This window comes from Triturus cristatus, chromosome 4_2, assembly GCF_964204655.1.
Source record: "Triturus cristatus chromosome 4_2, aTriCri1.1, whole genome shotgun sequence".
NCBI lineage: Eukaryota > Metazoa > Chordata > Amphibia > Caudata > Salamandridae > Triturus > Triturus cristatus.
In genome coordinates, this window is record NC_140586.1 from 504,318,856 (window position 1) to 504,339,978 (window position 21,123).

General features: G+C 41.0%; 1 protein-coding gene across 3 annotated transcripts in view; it reads left to right on the plus strand.

The window, feature by feature from the left end:
* The window catches only part of LOC146834618 (vitellogenin-A2-like), a 512,107-nt gene that overhangs the window by 248,996 nt on the left and 241,988 nt on the right, over positions 1 to 21,123 (plus strand). For all 3 annotated transcript variants that reach the window (XM_085602090.1, XM_085602091.1, XM_085602093.1), the window contains exon 18: positions 25 to 118. In XM_085602090.1, coding sequence (XP_085458216.1) covers positions 25 to 118 — 94 coding nt within the window. The remainder of the gene's footprint in view (positions 1 to 24; positions 119 to 21,123) is intronic.

Here is a 21,123-nt window from a genome sequence, read left to right on the forward strand (position 1 = left end):
GCTTTTGATGGTTTTCTTTCGCAGCTAATATGAAGATCATACCACATCCTCCGGCTGACTTTGGCCCTGCTCATTTACAAGAATCAAAGATTCACCTTGATATAGAGCTAATACCAAGGTAAACGGTCACAAATGCTTTGCCTTTTCACAATAGCTGCTCTATTTGAATAACTAATTAATGCTGTCAGCTATGGAGATACATTGGTCTGTAAAAGGAGCATTATCTGTATCCTCAGCCCCTAATAACCTTTTCCGTTCGGCTTCCAATAGTTGCTTCCTGTAACCAATAATCAATTACACACATGAGTCAGCCATACCAAAATCTTTTTTCTATTTGAATTCCGGTGAAGATTATTTAGTGTTTTCTAATGTTTTCAAAAAGTGTAAAATTCAGAGGTATTGGTGTTTACCCTTTTTTTTGCTCCGTACAGGATCATGGAGATGATGTTTTCCCAGTGCTTAAAAAGAAATGCTTTTTTATTTCCTTCCTTCCCACTTTATTTGTATTATAAATTATTCCTACATTGCTTTAACTACCTTCTTTTGTTCCTTTCATTTAATTTGCTCTTTCATTATTTGACCTCTCTACCGGTCTGATTTCTCAGTACTTAAATAGCCCAGTCCCGTCCCATGTCAAGCATGTGCATGGATGGTGATATGTGGGCATTTCATGAAGATTTCATTGTAGTATAAAAAGATACAAGATTAATGGTGAGCATTTGACATACTTTCCTACTAGTTTGTTCTATATACATATGACAAAGATCAGATGAATGAATATTTCCTGTTGGCTACTTGGCGCTCTGGTATTTCAAGCCAGTATTATACTGCTCTGTTCTTTATTTACTTTATGTAATTGATTTGATCCTCTCTGTTTTATGTGTTTTAAGGTTTTTAAAACACTATGGGCTTGAATTAGATTTCAGCATATGGTTTACTTTGTCACAATGGTGACGGATATCCGGTCCGCCGAAATATAAATCCCATAGGATATTATGGGATTTATATATTTCAGCCGACGCATATCCATCACCGTTGTGTGCGAGAAACCCGTCCGCTGACATTTAAATCAGGCCCTGTGCGTTCAAAGCGTTTTTAACAATATTGGATGTGTAAAAAAGTGAACAGTTTTGGAATTTTGCCTATTTTCACTAAAAGACTTGTTTTGAGTTTCACCTATCTGCATTAAACAGATCCATTTTTTGGTGAATACGTTTGTGGGGGAGCTGTAATTAGGATCTCTTTTGTTCACACAGTACTTTGCACAATTCCCTCTCTGTTTTCTTTTGAAGTGGGAAGAGGGGTCTTTTTTCGATCTTCACTACTGCTCAGCCGCCATTTTGAGCTAGTTAGCGGCCTGGAACCTGGAACTTTTTCCGATGTCTGAGTGCTTTATAAAGTAGGCCTGTATGCGGTGCCCCTCTGTGCTCGTCCACACTCGGCCCATGCTCAACCCATGCTCAGCACCAGCCTCGCTGTCTTGGTAAGTGCATCAGACACTTCTCTCCCACCTGCCATCATTGCACTTATGCTTTATCTGGCTTGCCCATGCACTGTAAGGATACATGCTAATTTTTGTATCACCCACAAGGACCAAATATTAGGCCTGGGATACGCGATCTACTCTGCAATATATGTTAATTGCACAAAAACGCCTAGCACATTTATGATATACGAGCAAGGATATGGCCGACATGTTCTTCATCACTGAAACATGGATTCCTTGTTACACTGTGACAGAGTGGGCAAAAGAGGGGGTGGCATTGCCATTATTTACAAATACACTTTTAATTGATTTAGTAGAGTTGCTTGGGTTTTTACCTCACCCTGTCCGCTAACAGAGCCCTGACTGGGCCACAGTCTCTCCCTTGGAGTTTAGACTCTCCTTGAGCAAGCATCCCCCACACATGAGTGGAGACATCAATACAGATGTCTCATCTGTAAATGCCTGATTTACACAGATAACTGATGTCATGGTAACCATTAAACCGTAAGTAGCCACCTCCATGGTCAAAAGACAATAAGCACCATGATTTAACGAGAAGCTCAAGGAGTTTCGCAAACAATGTAAGAGACTTGAAAGAGACTGGAGGCGCCAGTACCTCCCCAAAGATCTACAAGAATGTCTTAAATAATACCATCACACAAATTGGAAGTACAATCAGATCTTTTTACAGCTGAGATTGACTCTTCTAACAACAAATGAAGTGAGCTATCTAAAATTGTTTAAAAAAATCCACACACCTTGACGCCCTAAATCAGCTGCAAATGCCCTGTCTTCTTTTGTGTACCCAACTGGCTAATATTTTTGACAGACAAAAAAAATTATCGTTGACTCCTTACATGCACCCTGAGTGCGGGGTTACTGGGGAACTCTTGGTGCAGCTAGAGGTTCAGTCCACACCTAGTCGCCATTCTTTGCAGGAGTTCATCCCTATCTCTTGAGAGGAATCTTCCCTTGCCCTTAGTACATGCAAATCCGGGTCCCCAAATGATCCATGCCCACCCCCCAAATCCTCGTATCCAAAAGAGCGGCAATCAAACACCCATACCAGCCGTTAACCTTGCCCAGTCTGACAGCCACAGTCCCCAGCTGTTGGAAACAGGCCAAAAAGTATTGCTCTGTTAAAAAGATCATCATCCGACAAATCTAGTTTGTCTAACTTCCGACCAATCTCTTTGCTGCCTGCATTTGTAAAGATATTAGAGAAACGTATTAACCGACAACTCTGAGTTTTCTAGAACAACTTAAGTTGCTTCACCCCTCCTAGTCGGGCATTCACTCCAGCTATAGCACTGAGACTACCTTGCTTGAGGTTGCCAACACCATACAGCTAGCGGTGGATCAGGGGAACCAGGTGGGCCTGGTTCTCCTTGATCTTTCTGCAGCTTTTAACACTGTCTCGCACCTTATACTTATGCAACGTTTAAGCGACAGGTGTTGGTGGTCCTACATTAGAATGGTTTCACTCTTTCCAGGCAGGCAGATATCAATCTGTTCGTGCGCCAATGATACACAATTGCTCCTCACCCTAGATAAAGAGGTCCTCCAATGTGCTGAGCAATTTTAAGGCTTGCATCTTCGCTTTGTTGTTATGGCGTGGAAAACAGTGGTACAGACCCTGATCACCTCATGGTTGCACTATGCCAGGTCCGGTGGCTAAGAAGACTAATGTGTCCACTAAAGGGGCCTGTGTTCTACCTCACGGTCATAGGTTCAAATCCTGGCGGGTCCATTCAGCCTTTCATCTTTCGGCGGTTGATAAAACGAGTACCCTTATTTGGGTAACAATAAACATCTGTTAATCAGCGCCAAGATATCCTTTGGTGAATGTGTGCTTTACAAATGCACATTATGTTATTATACCAACTCACTTTATTGGGGCATGTCGGCTTTGCTCTTGAAAAGACTGCAGCTGGTTCAAAACCCTGCATCATGAGTTCTGCTGAAACTTTATATGAGGGCTCATGTCCTCCCCTTCCTGAAATAGCTTCATTGGCTTCCGATTATTGAACTGGTGAGGTTTAAAGTCAAGTCCTCACACATCCAGTCCTCAATACCTGTCAAAAAGAATGACCCAATACAATCAATCCAGATCACTCCGTTCCTTTAGTTCTTTGTTAGCGGTGGTACCCATAATCAAAAGGAAAAAATAGGGTGGTAGCTCCAACACCTACATTCCAGCTAGGGACTGGTTTGCCCTGCCACTGCAGCTATGGGCCACAGTGGATATTCAGACCTATAAGGGCCATTTTAAAACCTGGCTTTTTGGACTCATATTCTAAATCTAGGCCAGTTAGACCCAATCTTGCTACTAGCATCAGGATACTCATTGAGTAGCGGTTGCGCATTAGAAATCCCCGCCGAATAGATAGATTTATCCAAAGATACGAAGAAAGAAATGGGCTAATAAATGTATTATTACTGTATGATATTGACCTATTCCTGTTCTGCCAGGTCACAAGGGGAAAGACTGAAAGGAATGAATATGTTTACTGTTAGCAACAGGAATTTTATTGACAGCTAACTGGTCTGTTGTATGAAGAAGCAGCTGAGGTAGTAAAGAATCAATGTAATCTGTAGGATGCATTGAGTCATTTGCCTGTACGGTTCACACCATGTAGGGAATTTATTTGTAGGATTTGTGTTTATTTGAAAGCCAGTCATGGCTTTCAAATAAACACAAATCCTACAAAAAAATCCTTTCAAATATGAGTCATGTGACCCTTTGTTTATTTGAAACAGTAGGGTTCTATGTTTCAGCTGGGTATGAGTAAGGCACTGTAGCTTTGTGTTCTGTGCAGTATTCATACTTCTAGTGTATTTCCCATCTCGGGGGCACAGGAGGGGTGTAGAACAAGCACAGCCCTACATGTTTCCATCTAATGCAGTCACAGGAGTTTGCACAAGTGATGTTGCCAAGTGTCAAGCCTTGTTTCAGTACCATAGATTCTAACCTTCATTTTAACATGGAGGAAGTAGGAATGAAAGCTGAATTTGGTGATTCTAGGGCTCCATCATGGATGAGTCCTCATTTAGTGTGCAGGCTCAGAACTGGTCTGTGAGCCTGTATTTTTTCTGAAATTGTTTTGTCCTCATCATACACTAAGTCATAGGTTTTCTGACTTAAAGTATCTGCTTAAAGTAGCACAATTTCAGAAAAATCAGACCGCAAACCCCTTCTGGGTCTGCACATGGGTACTGAAGATGTTCATTATATGTCCCTTGATCCTTTTATGTGAGCTGATGTGGCTCATATAGGCATGCTTTTCCTTCCAACATTCATGAAGTAATCCTAGGAACAGTAGTGTCAGGAGCAAAGATTTATTGGAGGACATTGATTCTGGAGGCATCCATTGGCACAATGATCTTTGTTGGCACAATTCTGATACCAGAACTTTGAGAAAGCAAAACCTTGTGAGGCTCTCAGTGAAGAGGGATGACATTATGGATGTGCCACTTGCCCTGGACTGAAACACATTTTTGAGTTCTGCTGCAAACCTGCTGGCTACTACACAGCAAAATGCAATAAACAGTGAACTGAAGCCCTATGATTTGGACCAGGCTCCCAAAAACATGTGAAGGAGGTTTTGGGGGGTAGAGGGACCTCATGGATGGTGACATGGGTGTATTAAGTGGCTTACCATGACCCAAGTGGGTAAGAGAGGGGTATCATTCACAGACAAGTGGTTAGAGGTACGGGGTTCGCTTAAACAGTTTTAAAAATAATTAATTTATAAAGTTTTACAAAATGCAGACTTGACCCTCGTAGGCTATCAGAGCACTTTACAATTGGTTAGGCAAGACAAAAATATCACAACCAAGCAACAAATGCTGTCAATACCTGTTGCAAATCGGGAGGCGGTCCATGAGTTAACCAGCCAGCCGACGAACGGCAGGTGTGAGCCCAGGTTGGGAAATTTTGTCAGTTACATTCCATATGCTGAGTCAGAGAGTTCTCGTGTAGTTATCTGTTCATCGGAAACAGTTACATTTTTTTTTAATGAGGATTCAGTCTGATATCAGGGCAAAGGGTGTTCCAGATCCTGGGGGCCATTTCGGTGAAGGTTCAGTTGTAGGTTTTTTGCCGGAACTGTCTGTGGTTTTAACAGTAAGGTGCTGGCACTCTTAGAGGATCTGCAGCCGCCGGACAGTTCCAGTTTGTTAGCTAGGTACTTCGGTGTGTTAAAGTGTTGTGCTTTATGCGTCAAGCAAGCAATTTACAGCTTTATCCTTGCCTCATAAGGGAGCAAGTTTAGTGTCTTTAGATCGGGAGTGATGTGGTTGTTTTTGTTGGATCCAGTTATGAGTCTTGCAGAAGAATTAAGAGATGACTTTAGTGGACCCAGCTTGCAACTAGGCAGACCACATAAGGTAGTGCTTCCATATTCTAACCTGGGGATTACTAGTGCTTGCTTTGAGGTCGTCAAAAGGGAGGAAGTGTTTCATGCTGATTTGAATGGCTCCTTTCATAGCTGTTCTGATATGTTCTTGCATGTTGAGATTCCTGTTGAGTGTAATCCCCAGTCATCTCATGGAATCTACAACTTGTGGAAGGCAATTGAAGGATGTTAGATGTTTCATCCACTTTTTGTTGTCAAGGGATCCCTTTGGTGGGGTGATTAAGAGGAATTCTGTTTTGAGTGAGTTGAGTTTGAGGTGGTTTTTTGTCGTCCAGTTTTTTTTTTTGAAGAGGTGTGTTAAGTAGATGGATGTCTTCCGGGCAGGAGATTTCTAGGTACAATTGAGTGTCACCTGCATACATGTGATATTTGATATTGGAGAATTTCAGCATATGATTGTGATTGTAATTCAAATTTGTAGAGCGCATTATCACCGTCAGGTCTCTAATCGCTGTCAAGAGTGAGAGGAGCGTCCGGCCAGGGGGTGATTTTAGATTAGGGAGAGCCCCATGCTTCAGAGACGAGGATAGTTTTTAACCTTTTCCTAAAGGGGAGAAGGGCCTGCTCCTTGCGGATATTCTCTGCCATTTTGTTCCAGAGTGGGGGGATCAAGTTAGAGAAAGCTCTTCCTCCCATGGTGGCGAGGCTGAAGCGGGGACATGCCAGTAGGCATGCCTCTGAGGATCGTAGGGTCCGGTTAGGGGTATAGAGGTTTAGGCGGTCTTTAATGTAGGTTGGGGCATGGTCATAGATGGATTTGTGTGCAATGCAGAGGCCCTTGAATTTGGCTCTCTGCTTGACGGGTAGCCAATGCAGCTGGCGTAGGAGGGGGGTAGCTTGGGTTTTCCTGGGGAGCCTGAAGATCAGCCTGGCTGCGTCATTCATAATGACCTGAAGTCTAGTTAATGATTTTTCTGATAGGCCGATGTATAGGGCGTTTCCGTAGTCAATACGTGACACTATCATGGCTGACACGGCTAGTCTAAGAGTAGAGAAGGTAAGGAGGGGGGCCAGTTTACGCAGTAGTCTCATGAGGCCAACACATGTTCCCACCACAGCGGACACTTGCTGGGTCATCGTGAGTTTGGCATCGATCTTTATCCCTAAGCTCTTTACAACCACTGCTGGTTCTGGGTTCGTGCCCAAATCCTGGGGCCAGAAGAGGTCGCTCCAAGGATTGGAGTCGGTGGTGACGGCCAAAATCTCGGTTTTATCAGGGTTGATTTTGAGGGAGTTGCCCGTCATCCAATTGGCAGTGAATTTAAGGATTTTTTGCATTCTGGCGTGGAAGACAGAGGAGCTATCAATTTGGATGATGATTTGGGTGTCGTTGGCATAGTTGTAGATCTGCCAATCCATGAGGTTCAGTGAGGATATCAGGGGTTGTAAATAGGTGTTGAAAAGAAGGGGAGACAGCGCCGAGCCCTGTGGAACCCCACAGGAGAGTAGACCTGGGTCAGACGCGTGATTTGACAGTTGGACTTTCTGCGAATGGCCACTGAAGAAGGATGTGAGCCAACTCAGGGTTGTGCCCTGGATACCTAGTTTGGCGATTCGTGACAGGAGTATGCTGTGGTTGACAGTGTCGAACGCTGCGGACAAGTCCAGCAGGACCAGGGCACACGCCTTCTTTTTGTCGGCCCGAAGCCTGAGATCGTCTAACACTGCTAGCATGACAGTTTCTGTGCTGTGATGCGCCCTGAATCCGGCCTGGTTGTGTTGTAGGAGATTGTTTGCTTCTAGATGGTGGGAGAGGGTTTTTAGCACATGCTGTTCCAGCACTTTCGCCAGGAAGGGAAGTTGGGAGATAGGCCTGTAGTTTTTATGGTTCTTCACATCCACCCCTGGTTTCTTTAGAAGTGGGATGGCCCGGGCCTTCTTGAAGCTGGCAGGGACGTGGCCAAGTGCCAGTGATTGATTGAGGAGTGACAGCACCTAATTTTCGATCCCAGGTAGGGACATCTTGAAAATCTGTTAGGGGCTCCATGAAGAGGTTAAAGAAAGTAGGTGATGGGTTACACCCCTGTGGGACTCCTAGAGTTTCTTGAGTGGAGTTGAACAGAGTTTGGCTAACTTTGATTCCCTGAGTTCTGTCATGGAAAATGAGGCAAACTAGTTTAGAATGACCCCTGATAACCTCATTCTGCGTTCTAGTAAGTCAAGTAGGCTGTGATGTTTGACCGTATCAAAGGCTGAGGCGAGGTCCAGAAGGACAAGGAGGCAAGATTCATTCTGAACCAGCATTTTAAACGCATCATCAACTATGTGTATTTGGACTGTTTCTGTGCTGTGGCCCTGACGAAAGCTGAATTGGTATTGGTCAATGAGGTGGAACTGTTTTATGTGATTGCATAGTTGAGTATGGATGCATTTCTCCAGGAGCTTTGCCAGAGAAGGAATGGCGGAGATATGTCAGAAGTTATCTGGGTTTGAATGATCTGCTGAGGTTTTTTTAAAATGGGGGTTATTTGTCCTGTTTTTAGGCAGTCTGGTATAACCACTTGAAGTGGTGAAGCATTCACAATCTTGGGCCAGAGTGGAAGTAAAGACGTTTTAAGGTCCTTGAAGAGGTTGGATGGTAGTGGGTCGCAGTAGTAGTTGTTCTCAAGACGTTAAGAATGGCATTTTCATCTACTGGTTTGAGTGTGGTCCATGACGTGTTGTTTTTAAGGGTGAGATATGTGAAGTCTGTGGGCTGAGCAATCATAGTTTGGTGGGTGCTATTTGGGGTATCATTGCGAGGAGATCAGGCACTGTCTGGAGATCAGTTTTAATCTTAGTTGTCTTGTCGGGGAAGAAGCCGGCAAATTCATTGCAGTTTGGCTGCTGGTTTGAATCAGTTGAGGGGGGTTCGATTTTTGACTGGATTGTTGTTTGACAATCTCGAACAGTTTTTGGGGCGATTTCTGCCCATGTCATGTTGAGTTCTGAAGAAATTTACTTTTGAGTTTCTGATGTGCTTGTTGTACATGCTTCTCAGCGCTCTCAGGTGTTTACGATGTTCTGAGGATGGCGAGGATCTCTAAACTCATTCAGCTATTCTCAGATTTCATCTTTCTGTGTTTAAGTTCTCGTTGAACCAAGGTTTGGAGTCTTTAGTGGAGAGGTGTTTTAGTTGTAGGGGTGCAATAGTGTCAATGGTCTTCATGGAGCTGTTGTAGTGGTTGTCACGAACTTCTGACATGACTGCCAGAGGAGGTAAGATATTATTTCTGAGATGTCAGATTATCAGGGGTGTATGTCCCTAGTGTTCCTTTTCCAGTGTTTTGATTTTTTAGGTTGACGTTGGAGTGTCCTCACTGATTCATTGATTAGGAAGGTGATGCGGTGATGGTCGGTCCAGTCGCATGGGATGATGGATTCAAGTTGAATGGAGTTAGCACTAGCTATGACTAGATCCAAGGTTGCACCCAGGTTATGGGTAGGACTGTTAGAGATTTGGTTGAGGTCTGCTAGGAAGGTTTTAAAGTTAATAACTGATGGGTCATTCGGGTCGTTCCAGTGTAGGTTGAAATCACTGAGGATGATCTTGGTGTTGTGCTGTCCTATATTGGTAGTGATGGCTTCTATAATTTGCTCGATGAATGATAGATTGTTGCCTCGAGGGTGGTATATCAGGAGCAGTTTGCATAGTGGTCTATTGCTGATAGTAATGTTTATGCCTAGGTATTCACAAGAGGATAGTTTTGCTATTGGTGACTGTTTCACTTATGCAGGCAATGCCTTCACCTGGTTTGACTGGTTGGTCTGATCTTATAATGTCATAGCTAGGAGGGACTAGTATGTCAAGGATTGGAGTAGAGGAGTCATTTAGCCATGTTTCTGTTAGTAGTAATAGATCTTGTGAGCAAGGATAAGGTTGGCGATTTCAGCTGCATGTTTTATAGCTGATCTGCAATTGAGAAGCATGCATTTCAGGTGAGGTTTGGTGTCAGCTGGGGACGTCTCTGTGATGAGGACTAGCACAAGGTGTAATGAAGATGCAGGAGTCGGAATTAAAGTAGAGTATTCTTTTAATAACTCGAAGAGCAGGCCAGCATACAAACAGTCCTCCTCAAGTCCTCTAACTGTCTCCAATACAAATGAATACATTCCGTAATGACCTAACACGTTCTACTAAGAACACTCAGCTGTCATCATACAGAATTAAGAACTAAGAACACGCTAAGAATGTAAACACAACACATCCCCCTTTTTCCCAAACAAAAAAATGAAGGCTAAAAAAAAACCATAAAAAATAATAAACATAAAAACCAACTTAAAAACACTAACATTCCCTAATAGTTAACACCATAAAAAAAAACAAATAGATATGAACATTAAATAACATAAGCGACACTAAACCTACTTATTGGTGACAATGTAATCTTTTAACCAAGAAGGCACCACCCTCTTCCTTGACGAACGACGATGAGAAATCGATTCATCAATAGGAGAAAAAGAGTCAGAAACAGTAAAATCCGAGGTTATAGAGCCTTGTGCAGAAACCTCAGTGTTAACATTAACATCAGACATGGTAGTATTTGAACAATTGTCCTGAGTATAGACGGAAGGAACTTCTCCAGAATTACAATCATCTAAATCATCAGGCATCCAATTATAATTAGCAAGGTCATTCTTGCACTTGGCAACTCTGGTTAAATTCCAAACCCTACCATCACTAACCCTCACAGAGTTAAGTAGAACTTCAATCACTTTAATGGGTTCAGAGAATTGAGAAACTCCCTTTTGAACCTTGAACGGTTTTTTAATACGTACCCAATCACCTACATCAATGACAACTTCTTTAGCACTATGTTTCATGTCATAATAAGCCTTGTTCCTATCATGCACCCGTTCCATACGAGCACTCACTTCTTCCCTAGACCAAGGTTGCACCTCACTCGAAAATAACCACGTGGGAATAGCCTTAGACCTAGGATTTCTCCCTTTCATAAGTATAAAGGGAGAATATCCAGTAGAGTCATTTACAGTAATTCGATAATTCCACACTGTTTTCCCCACTTGAGTTGGCCAGTCAAGATTACTCTTCAGTGAAAGTTGAATAGTGTTTTTAGGAACCCTGTTGAATCTTTCAACCATTCCATTGCCACTAGGATTATAAAGTGAAGTAGTTTTATGTGTAATGCCTAATTTTTTGAAATACATGGTAGCTTTTAAAGATAAAAACTGTACCCCATTATCAGTGAGTATATATGAAGGAATACCCTCAATCACACATGTTTCATCCAAAAATAGTAGAACTGACTCTGTATCTGCACTTTCCACAATTTTAACAACCGGCCACCTAGAAAATAAGTCAATAAGGACAAGCAAATAACAATGAGAACCATCTCTATTACTAATAGGTCCCATGATGTCAACTGCAATGCACTCCCACGGGTTTTTAGGTACAAAACCCGTAGCCATTGGAGGACGAAAAGTTTGCAAAATTTTATCCGAAGAAGCACAGATGGTGCAATCTCTTACTACCCTTTCAATGTGAGAGTCAAAGTTTGGCCACCAAAACAATCTTTTAACCAGTGACTTCGTCCTAACAATTCCTGGATGACCTTCGTGACATAAATCTACAATTCCTTCACGCAAGTTGCCCGGTGGAATTATCCTTTCCCCCCTCAGAAGAGAATTATGAGAAATAGACAACTCAGACCTAACCTCCCAATACGGTCTATAGTCTGCATTCAATAATTTTTTATCCTTAGGCCAGCCATTAGTGATAAAAGAAATTACTGCTTGGAAAATGTTGTCATCCAAATATTGCTTATCCCACTCTTCTCTATCAATAGCAGTAAACCCTGATCTTGTACAAAGGCAATATGTAATTAATTCCATTCATTGTTTTCACATTGTTCCAACATTAAGGGCATTCTTGATAAAAAATCTGCAACCACATTACTTTTGCCAGGTACATAAACCACCTTATACAAAAAATTTTGCATTCTCATAGAGATCCTAGCTAACCTTGCGGAAGCAGTGATAGCACCTTCTGTAGTTAAGATCTTAATCAAAGGCTTGTGGTCACATCGAAGAACACATGGTTTCCCCCAAATAAAAGATTTGAAATGCTCTAACGCCCATGCACACGCTAACGCTTCTCTTTCTATTATTGGATATTTCTCCTCACAAGGTGACAATGACCTGGATGCGTAAGCTATAATTTTGTCCTTGCCCTGATTGTCAACCTGAGATAAAACAGCTCCAAGGCCCCGGTTACTAGCATCTGTAGTAACTACACTATTTAACGAAGGATCAAAACTATGAAGTGCAGTAGCTTTTGCTATGGCTTCTTTAATGGTCTTAAAATCAGTGTCACATTCTTGTGACCACACAAAGGTACTGTTTTTTTTTAAAAGTTGGCGAATATTGTGTGTTTTTGTTGCAAAATTTGACACATATTTCGAACAAAACTCTGCCATGCCTAAAAAGGATCTAACATCGTCCTTATTGGACGGTGTAGGAGCTTCAACAATGGCAGAAACTAAAGAAGGTTTAGGTTTCACCCCTTCTTCATCAATAATATGACCTAAATAGGTTACACTTTTTTGTGCAAATTTACACTTCGAATGCTCCACCGTAAGACCACTACTTTGCAGAATGCTTAACACTTTTTTTAACCTAGCCATATGCTCTTCCTCATCACAGCCAGAAACAAGAATGTCATCTTGAAAAAACATAACACCATGTTCCTCCTTGAAAAGATGGTACATCAACCGTTGAAAAACAGCAGCGGCTGAGGCCAAACCGAAAGGCATGCGTTTATATTGAAAACACCCGAAGGGGGTGATAAAGGATGTAAGTTTCATTGATTCTGGGGACAAGGAGATCTGATGATACGCTGATGACAGATCTATGGTCGAAAACCACTTTGCATTGTTTAAATTAGCAACCATTTCATTAATTTTTGGTAACGGAAACCTGTCCACAACAATATTGCTGTTCAGGTACCTCAAATCCACACAGAGCCGAATTTTTCCGTTACTACGTCTCGCTACGACGATCGGAGAAACCCAGTCTGAGGCCTCAATTGGTTCGATAATATTATTAGACACCAATTTATCCAATTCCTTACTAACTTCCTCCCTAACCAAAATAGGAATATTCCTGCATTTGTGTACTTTGGGAGACGCATCCTGTTTTAGAATTATTTTGTGCTCAAATTTTCTAAGATTACCTAGAGCACTACTAAAAACGTTCGGAAATTCCTTTAAAATTTCCTTACTCACTGTCTTACTGTCATCAACAACCAACACTTGTTCACTACTGTTGGGGTCCAAAATTATATGTAATTGTTTTTGGTCAAACCATCCGAGAACTGGTGGTCCCTTTTTTGCAATATATAATTTCCCTCTGCACTCTCTTCCTTTGAATTTAAAAACAAACCAACGATAACCCAGAAGATCAATGGTTTCACCACCATACCCTTCAGGGTGAATGTCAGGTTCCAATAACTGTGAACCCACCTTCTGTATAAAAGAAGATTTCCATAATTCTTCATTAATGATTGTGAAAGGTGAGCCTGAGTCTGCGTAGATTTTGATATCTACCCCACCAATATCCATCCAACACATTGGTTTGTTTACCATGGTTCCCTCATCAATATTTAGTACTAATTTATCATGTAAATTCATGACCAAATCCCCCTCATCACCATTTCCTTCAGTCTCACTAGCACCTTGATAGCTTTCATCTGAGTTGTTGACAAACCTTACACTGTTTTTACGTCTTCTACAGGCTTTAGCAAAATGACCTTTAAGTCCACAATTAGTACATTTGAATTTAAGTGCAGGGCACATTTTGTTATCTGCTAAATGTTCCAAACTGTTGCATCTATAACATTTAGGTTTAGATGCATTAGGAGGTGCATATTTAGTAAAAGCAGGTTTAAAATTCGAATTACTTTTCTTTTTTTCACTCACATTAACCTTACTTACTACATCAGCAATACTATTATCTTGTTTGAGACCAGTAGCACATCTGCCCGAAATTTCTGCTTTGCGCACAATTGCCAGAATATCATCCAACGGTGCGTCACCATTAATCCATAGTCTATCTAGTATTGTGGGGTTAAAGGCATGCATTACTATTTGGTCCCTTATTAGATCTTCTTATAACACCCCAAATTTGCAATCTAAAACCATTTTTTTTAAATCCGCTAAGTAATGATCAATACTTTCGTCTTTAGTTTGCTTCCTAGAAAAACATTTATACCTCGTAACGTCAATGCAGACCTTGGGCGCAAAATAGGTATCCAAATGTAGTAAGGTCAAAGCATATACATTCATATCACCTGGAAAACAAGGTTTAGACATTCCTTCATACACTTTTAACCCAACTGGACCCAATGCATGTAACAGTAATCTTTTCTTTTGCGCATGAGACATTTTCCCTTCTTCATCCAATGCATCAATGTAATTGCAAAAGTAAGGTTTCCACTCCAACCATTTCAAAGGAGGTTCTGTTCCTGAAACCCAAAATGCTTGTGGGGCCGTAATATTATAATTGGGCTGACTCATAATGTGTAAGTTATTACTTGCTTAGTCTCAAGATAGAACTTTTAAAATTGTATATAATACTCCTCGTTGAAATCCGGTTAGATTACCGGCAAGTACGTACGCTGTTTGTGCTGGAGTAATTGTAACCGAATATCCTTGAAGCAACCAAAAAAATTATATAAAAAAAAAATCCTCTAAACTGGATCCACCACGCTTTTGATTCAGTGCAAACGTAGCGTTGACTTCTAATTCCTCATCGCGCTGTGTTAAATGTGTTGAAACACTGCTCTGCGCGTTATTCCCTTGTTCTGCCACGGAGTGAGGGTATCCTAGCAACGCGTACACCGGGTTACGCACGCACGTTGCTATGACGCTTCCACGCTCGGTGATGATCGCGCACACAATGCAGGCAGCAAGATGCGCGCTCGAGACACCGCAATGGCGAAAACGAGCTCGAGACTCAACGGATTCAGGTAGGTTCTCACGTCAATTACTTGACTTCCTTCGTTTTACTTCGAAGATTCAGCTCCGTTGTCCGCTCTGCTCGCTCCGGTCCCCTTAAATCTTCCGATGCTCCCGGACAGCATAAGTTCGTAACATCAGATCCAGCTTGACAATTTCCTTAATTGTGCTTCCAAGGTTAACGTGGGTTCATCCGCTCTTCGAAACTCGTCGCCAGTGTAATGAAGATGCAGGAGTCGGAATTAAAGTAGAGTATTCTTTTAATAACTCGAAGAGCAGGCCAGCATACAAACAGTCCTCCTCAAGTCCTCTAACTGTCTCCAATACAAATGAATACATTCCGTAATGACCTAACACGTTCTACTAAGAACACTCAGCTGTCATCATACAGAATTAAGAACTAAGAACACGCTAAGAATGTAAACACAACACAAGGTTAGCATTATTTACCTCTCTTGCATTCTGCCTGTGTTCTCTGTGTGGGTTTGAGGTGATTGTTTGGATACAAGCTAGATTGTTTGTATTGTCATGTTCTGACTGATTATATATGTGTAGAAGTGAGTAAATGTGACTGGCTTCCAGTGGGTCCTTTACTAAAGGGCCTTGTGAGGGCATTATGGTAAGGTATAAATCTCCATTTTATGAGGTGGGGTGGCGAGATTGATGGTCATGAGTAGTGTTTGGTGGGTGGTGGTGGGCTTGAGTCTATTATATCCTAAAGACCGTTTTGGGCATTTGGTGTATGTCATCTCAGACATGATATTTATTAGGCTTCGTATGTCAGATTTGAGTTAGTGTAGGTCTTGTGTGATTACATCTAGTCTGGTCTCTATTGAAGCATGGAAGTAAGATGTTGAGGTTTGTGACTGAAAGGTGGGAAGGTGTGTGGTGGTCTGGGTGGTGATGTTAGAATGGTGCTTGTCTGTATGGGTAGGCGGGGAGGTTAGGAAGTGTTATATTTCATATCGATGGCCTAATATAGGCATAGTTTCAGATGCCCTAATACATGCATAATCTTTTACCTACATGAGCTCCCTATACTCCACAATAACGGGCTCTGAGGGATGAACCTTATCTAGTCTGTGGTTTGGGTGCAGAAGGAGGGTTTTTTCCTGAATAATAGGCCTCCTGTAACATCTTTGATGTACTCATCCAGTATGAATAATTTATTAGGAACCAGGCAAGTGCTATACACCACCTTCCACACCACCTCCCTAATATCTACATAAATGTTTTATCCCATACATCATCTTCATACCCAACGATGGCTAACACAAGACACAAGGGACAAAGGGACTCTATATTTTCTGTATAAATACAGCACCTCTTGCCAGCGGTAGTTAGAGGGAACCGAGACTTCCACGCCGGCACACTGATCAGAGACGCTGAGGCTCCTGCATGCAGTTGCTCCAGCTGACAGTGGTCTGAACCTCCCTTGCGGGGTGTCCAACTCGAGAACAAGAAGGCCTCTGCATTCTCCCACTGAAGGTAATTGGGTTCGACTAAATCCTAGAGGGATTCTTGGCTTCTTCATTTCTTCCACAACTACTCATATGCTAGGTACACTTAGGTACATCTAGATAGGCATCGTAGGAGTACACTCACTTTTATTATGCATTTTATATTCATGTATTTATTCATGCCTATTGCCAAATGGTAGATCTGTACTTTCCTTTCATATTCATAGTACTGCTGATCATATAATTGCTGCTACTGTCTAATAGTTGTTGCAGCTCATATATTTTACACGAGAATAACAACTGTTCAATAAACCTTTTATTGAAATGCTCAGACTGTTTATTCTGTGTATCTCTGAGACAAAGTAAGTGAGCACGAGGGACTGAGCGAAAAGTATCACATTGTTTCCACGATCTTGATGGATCAGGGTTGTCATGTTCTGAGGCTGCCATAAGCGAATCTCTCCCCGATAAGAGGAGACACTAGTGGGACGGTGAGCTAGCTAATGCAAAAGGGTGCTCAGAGTTAGTCTGCCACCAATTTCACAGCGTATGTTATCCAAACGCGCAGGTCCTGCATGGGTACTTTAGGAGCTACATGACAGAAGGGTAGGGTTTCTGGCTTGCAATGTGAGAGAGAAAAGATAGTGAGCTTTTTGGACAGAGGCAGTTGAGACAAATGGGTCATGGGCAAAATAAAATTATCTAAGGGGTTGACAATTGAGGGTGATAGAGATATCTTCAATGTTGTGCAGCTCTGTGGACCTTGTTACCGTAGTGACATATGAGCGCTGATTAGTTTGATGGTTTGGTGGGGGGACTCCACCCTCTCGAGGGATACTGAAGAGTTGGCACTGTGTGGGCTGATCGCTCTGCTGGAGCTAGGAGGGGACATGGGGGATTGCTTAATGTGGTTAGGCTCTGAAGTAACATTTGTTGGGTGTCTTCACGATGTATGGAAAGCTAGGGTGTACCTGAGTCCTTATTATATACTGCATGCTTGATGATAGGGAAAATTTTGTGGAATACATCTAGGAAGTTGTTTGATTCCTGGTCAAGGATTATCCCATTGTTATAGATGGAGATGGTTACTTCAACATTGAAAGTGGGTGAGGGGGCTAGAGATAATCTAAGACTATGCACATATATATTGGATGTTGAGATCAGGAGCATTGCATAGAGGAATTTTCTGATAGAAGATAAGATCATTTATTGAGTTTCCTTTTGATGCGTAGAAGTAGGGGGCCAGAGATGAGATTTTCTGGTTTCACATTGAGAATTCTATGCTTGAAGATCTTGGAGGCTTTTTTTGTTAGATTGGTTGGGTAATTAATTTTATAGGCAAATCCAGATTGAGGTGGAGTGGGCATAGCGTAGCAGGATCCATTACTGACTAGGGGGGGGCTAAACCTAATATGGGGTAGTAGAAGGACTTGAGCAGCGATGGGCAGTGGGTAGAGAGAAACTAAAAACAGGGTGCCCTAAGCTGTAAAAGTACAACACAATCTATGTTATCCAGTTTCTACTGAAAGCAAATATTTCCTCCAGTGGTGTTCAATCACTTATAATCAGTTTTAACTGAAAACCTGAAACCCTTTGAATAATAATAGTGCAGATGTTTGTTAGGTAATGTCGATTATAAATAAGCCTTTGTATATTTAAGCAGGAAGGGAGAAGTCAGCGACTTTGATTTTGAATCAAATGTGGGACATTGTAAAGTTATTAACTACTAAAGAAATTAGCGCTCTTGCTAGATTAACATCAATAAAAGAGAGGAAACAATCCAGGTTTAAAAAGCATATCAAAAAGTTACAGTAATCCTGATTATACCTGACTGATGATGGTGAAGAATTCCAGACCTTTGGGACCAGATAGATATATGAGAGACTGTCCGCATGGGCTACTCAGATCTACGGAATGCTTAAGCCCTTATGTACCAAATGGGCAATGCACAGTGCTTTGTGACACTTTTACCATTTTGGAAACAGTCATAAAGTTAAGTATGTATGTGAGAAAAGCATTCCACATTTTAAATCTGTAAGCTTCTTTTTAGGTGTTCAGAGTTACCGTATGTAATTACAATACACTGTATTTTGGCCAGTGATGGGGAGGGAAAGGTCTTTTATTTTTTTTACATAATTCTGAAACTAGGAAGTGTACCTAACTTGGCATGGTAGGGTGTATGAATGAAAGTATCGAGAAGTCCAAAGTATTAATTTATTTATTTTGTACACTGCAAGGCAGGAAGTCCCACGTGACTCGTGCTTTCATTACTTGCTGCTAAGCTGAACCTCCATTCTGCAGACTCCTAATCATAATGCAGGACTTTGCTGGGAGCTAAAAACAACCCTGGATAAGGCTTTAAATCCAACCCCTTTTTGCAATAAAAGAGTTTAAGTAAACATTCTAAACCTTTTAATGTGGTTTAGGTGCTGCTTTGCAAACATATTGGATAACAAACAATGGACCTGGTTCACAAAGCCATTTACCCACATCACTTGAATTGGGAACACAAATTGCATGATTTGGAAGCTAGAATGCATGTCTGCAATTGTCAAAAATGTGAATTTATATTCATAAATCAATATATTGACACCTACAATTGCACCACTATGGGAGTACATTTATAAATATGTTCCTGGTCACTGAGTGAATGTTGTTGAATATCTTGCAAAGCAAGTGAACATACAAAAAATGTATGGGGTTTGTGGGTATTAATTTATTTTTGTATGTCACATTTCCACATTGCGATTTAGTGGGTCATTTAGACTTCAGCAGATGACCAACTAAACCACTAGGTCTGTGGAGGCCCTGACCTCCGCTCCTTAGTAGGAGGACCTCGAATTCATAGTCATCTCTCCCAGGCTGTTTGTGGATCGCTGTGCCTTCATAAGAGCCACTTATGCTGCTTCACTGAAGGCACTTACCTTTGCCAAAGGGTCGCCATGATTGATGTGCTGTGCCCACTCTGCAAAGTTTTTATTTTCTGAAACAAAAACTCCCAAAGCGGAAGTTTGTATTTGAATACAAAAAAACCCATGGGCCATCATATATTTTTGCTACCTTTGATCGCCATGCCTTGCAGCACAGTCCCTAGTAGGTCAAACAAGGGCCAGTTGATCTATCTTAAATATGCTTAGGCGAGCACTACTGTGACCTGTATTCCCAATGAAAGATGGGCAGCCAGGTCAAGTCTTTAGGATGATGGTGCAAGAGGAGACTCAGCTGGTTTAAACCCAGAGTTTCCCAGACTCCAACTAGAGTGGATGAAACACAAGTTTGGTGGAATGGGAGCTCCTCTGGTTTATGCTAGACCTCACACTCTGCCAAATTCACTGCCAATTTACAACCAAATTCTAAATTACCCGCTTACTTGTGTCAAAGGCAGGAAAACATCTTGAACCAGGGTAAGAATGGTGAAGGAACACTCTTAACATATGTCAGGTGTGTCAGAAAATGGGGATTTCTTCCACAGGAAAAAAGAATTTACATGCATGTTCAAATGTACTTTCACTAAGGATTTACACAGGCTTCAATGTACAACATGTACCTTTATATTTGTAAGAGTAGTCATGGTAAGTTGGAGCAGTTGCAACTTCCCATCAGAATTATTCATGGAATTTTTTAAAAATTAAAAAAAAAAAACATAACTATAGTGCTCCTCTGTAGATTTACAATTTACTATCTGTATCATGTCTGATAAGTTTGACTGGCAGTCCTTAATAGAAAGTCATAAACTATTGTAAACTGCAGTGCCTGGCACAGAACCCTGGAAAATTATATCTATACAACAGTAAATAATGGGGCCCATTCACCAAGGTCAATTAACTCATGTAGATTTACTCCAAGTGAATTTACAATTACAATTTTGGGTGCTTTCAATACTTTGGCTAGTCCCCATTTCCAAGTGTAAAACGACTCAAAAGTGTATACGTAGGTGTCCCAACCCCTTGAAATAGAGGGTGGAATGACTAAAAAAATATCAAATATGACATTAAACCTACTGTTGATATTGGTGTTCTGAACACTTGGCAGAGACCTCCTCAATTGGGGCTTAAATTTCCCTATGGAAAAGTATAAGTAATGATTTAAAGTTTATTTAACTTTTCAAAAAAATTGAAAAATTGTTTAATTATAAATATTGTTAATTAGTGTTATACATGTATTTTAAATTTAGAACAATATACAAAAGTTACATAATTAATAACTTCATTTATTATTTAAAAGTCCATTATTTGCAACATATTAAATTAAAATAACATTATTTTTCTGAACTTTAAATGAAAACAAATTCCCACTGTTAAAAAGAACATTTTAATATGTATTAAAAGTATTGCAAGTGTTGTACATAATGAATGTAAAGTAATTTAATTATTTTTATTAAATGTAAATGTTGCTTACATTTTGACATTTTAAAAAGTCAATAGAAATTCTTAAATAAAATAATAATATTTTTCATAAACAAAATGCATATTCATATTTTTAAATAGTTATATCATTTAATGTATTTTAACACAGTTCCAATGGGGTTTAATTTACCCCATTATTTTCTACGTACGTGTATTGCAGTTCCAGAGGTTGATCAAGTGTGGAGCAAGACGTTTACAACTGTTTTTGGTCCTTTTTGGACGTAGTAATGATAGAAGCACAATTTGTGAATAGCAATGGTCTTACTCTTTTGTTAATGGGTGCATGTCCCTGCCTAAACCCCTCAATAACCCTTCATAAACCTCTCCCTAGCCCTTCTTAAATCTCTCCTTACTCCCCTCTTAACCACTTCCTGTAGTCATAAGTATTTCCAATGTTCC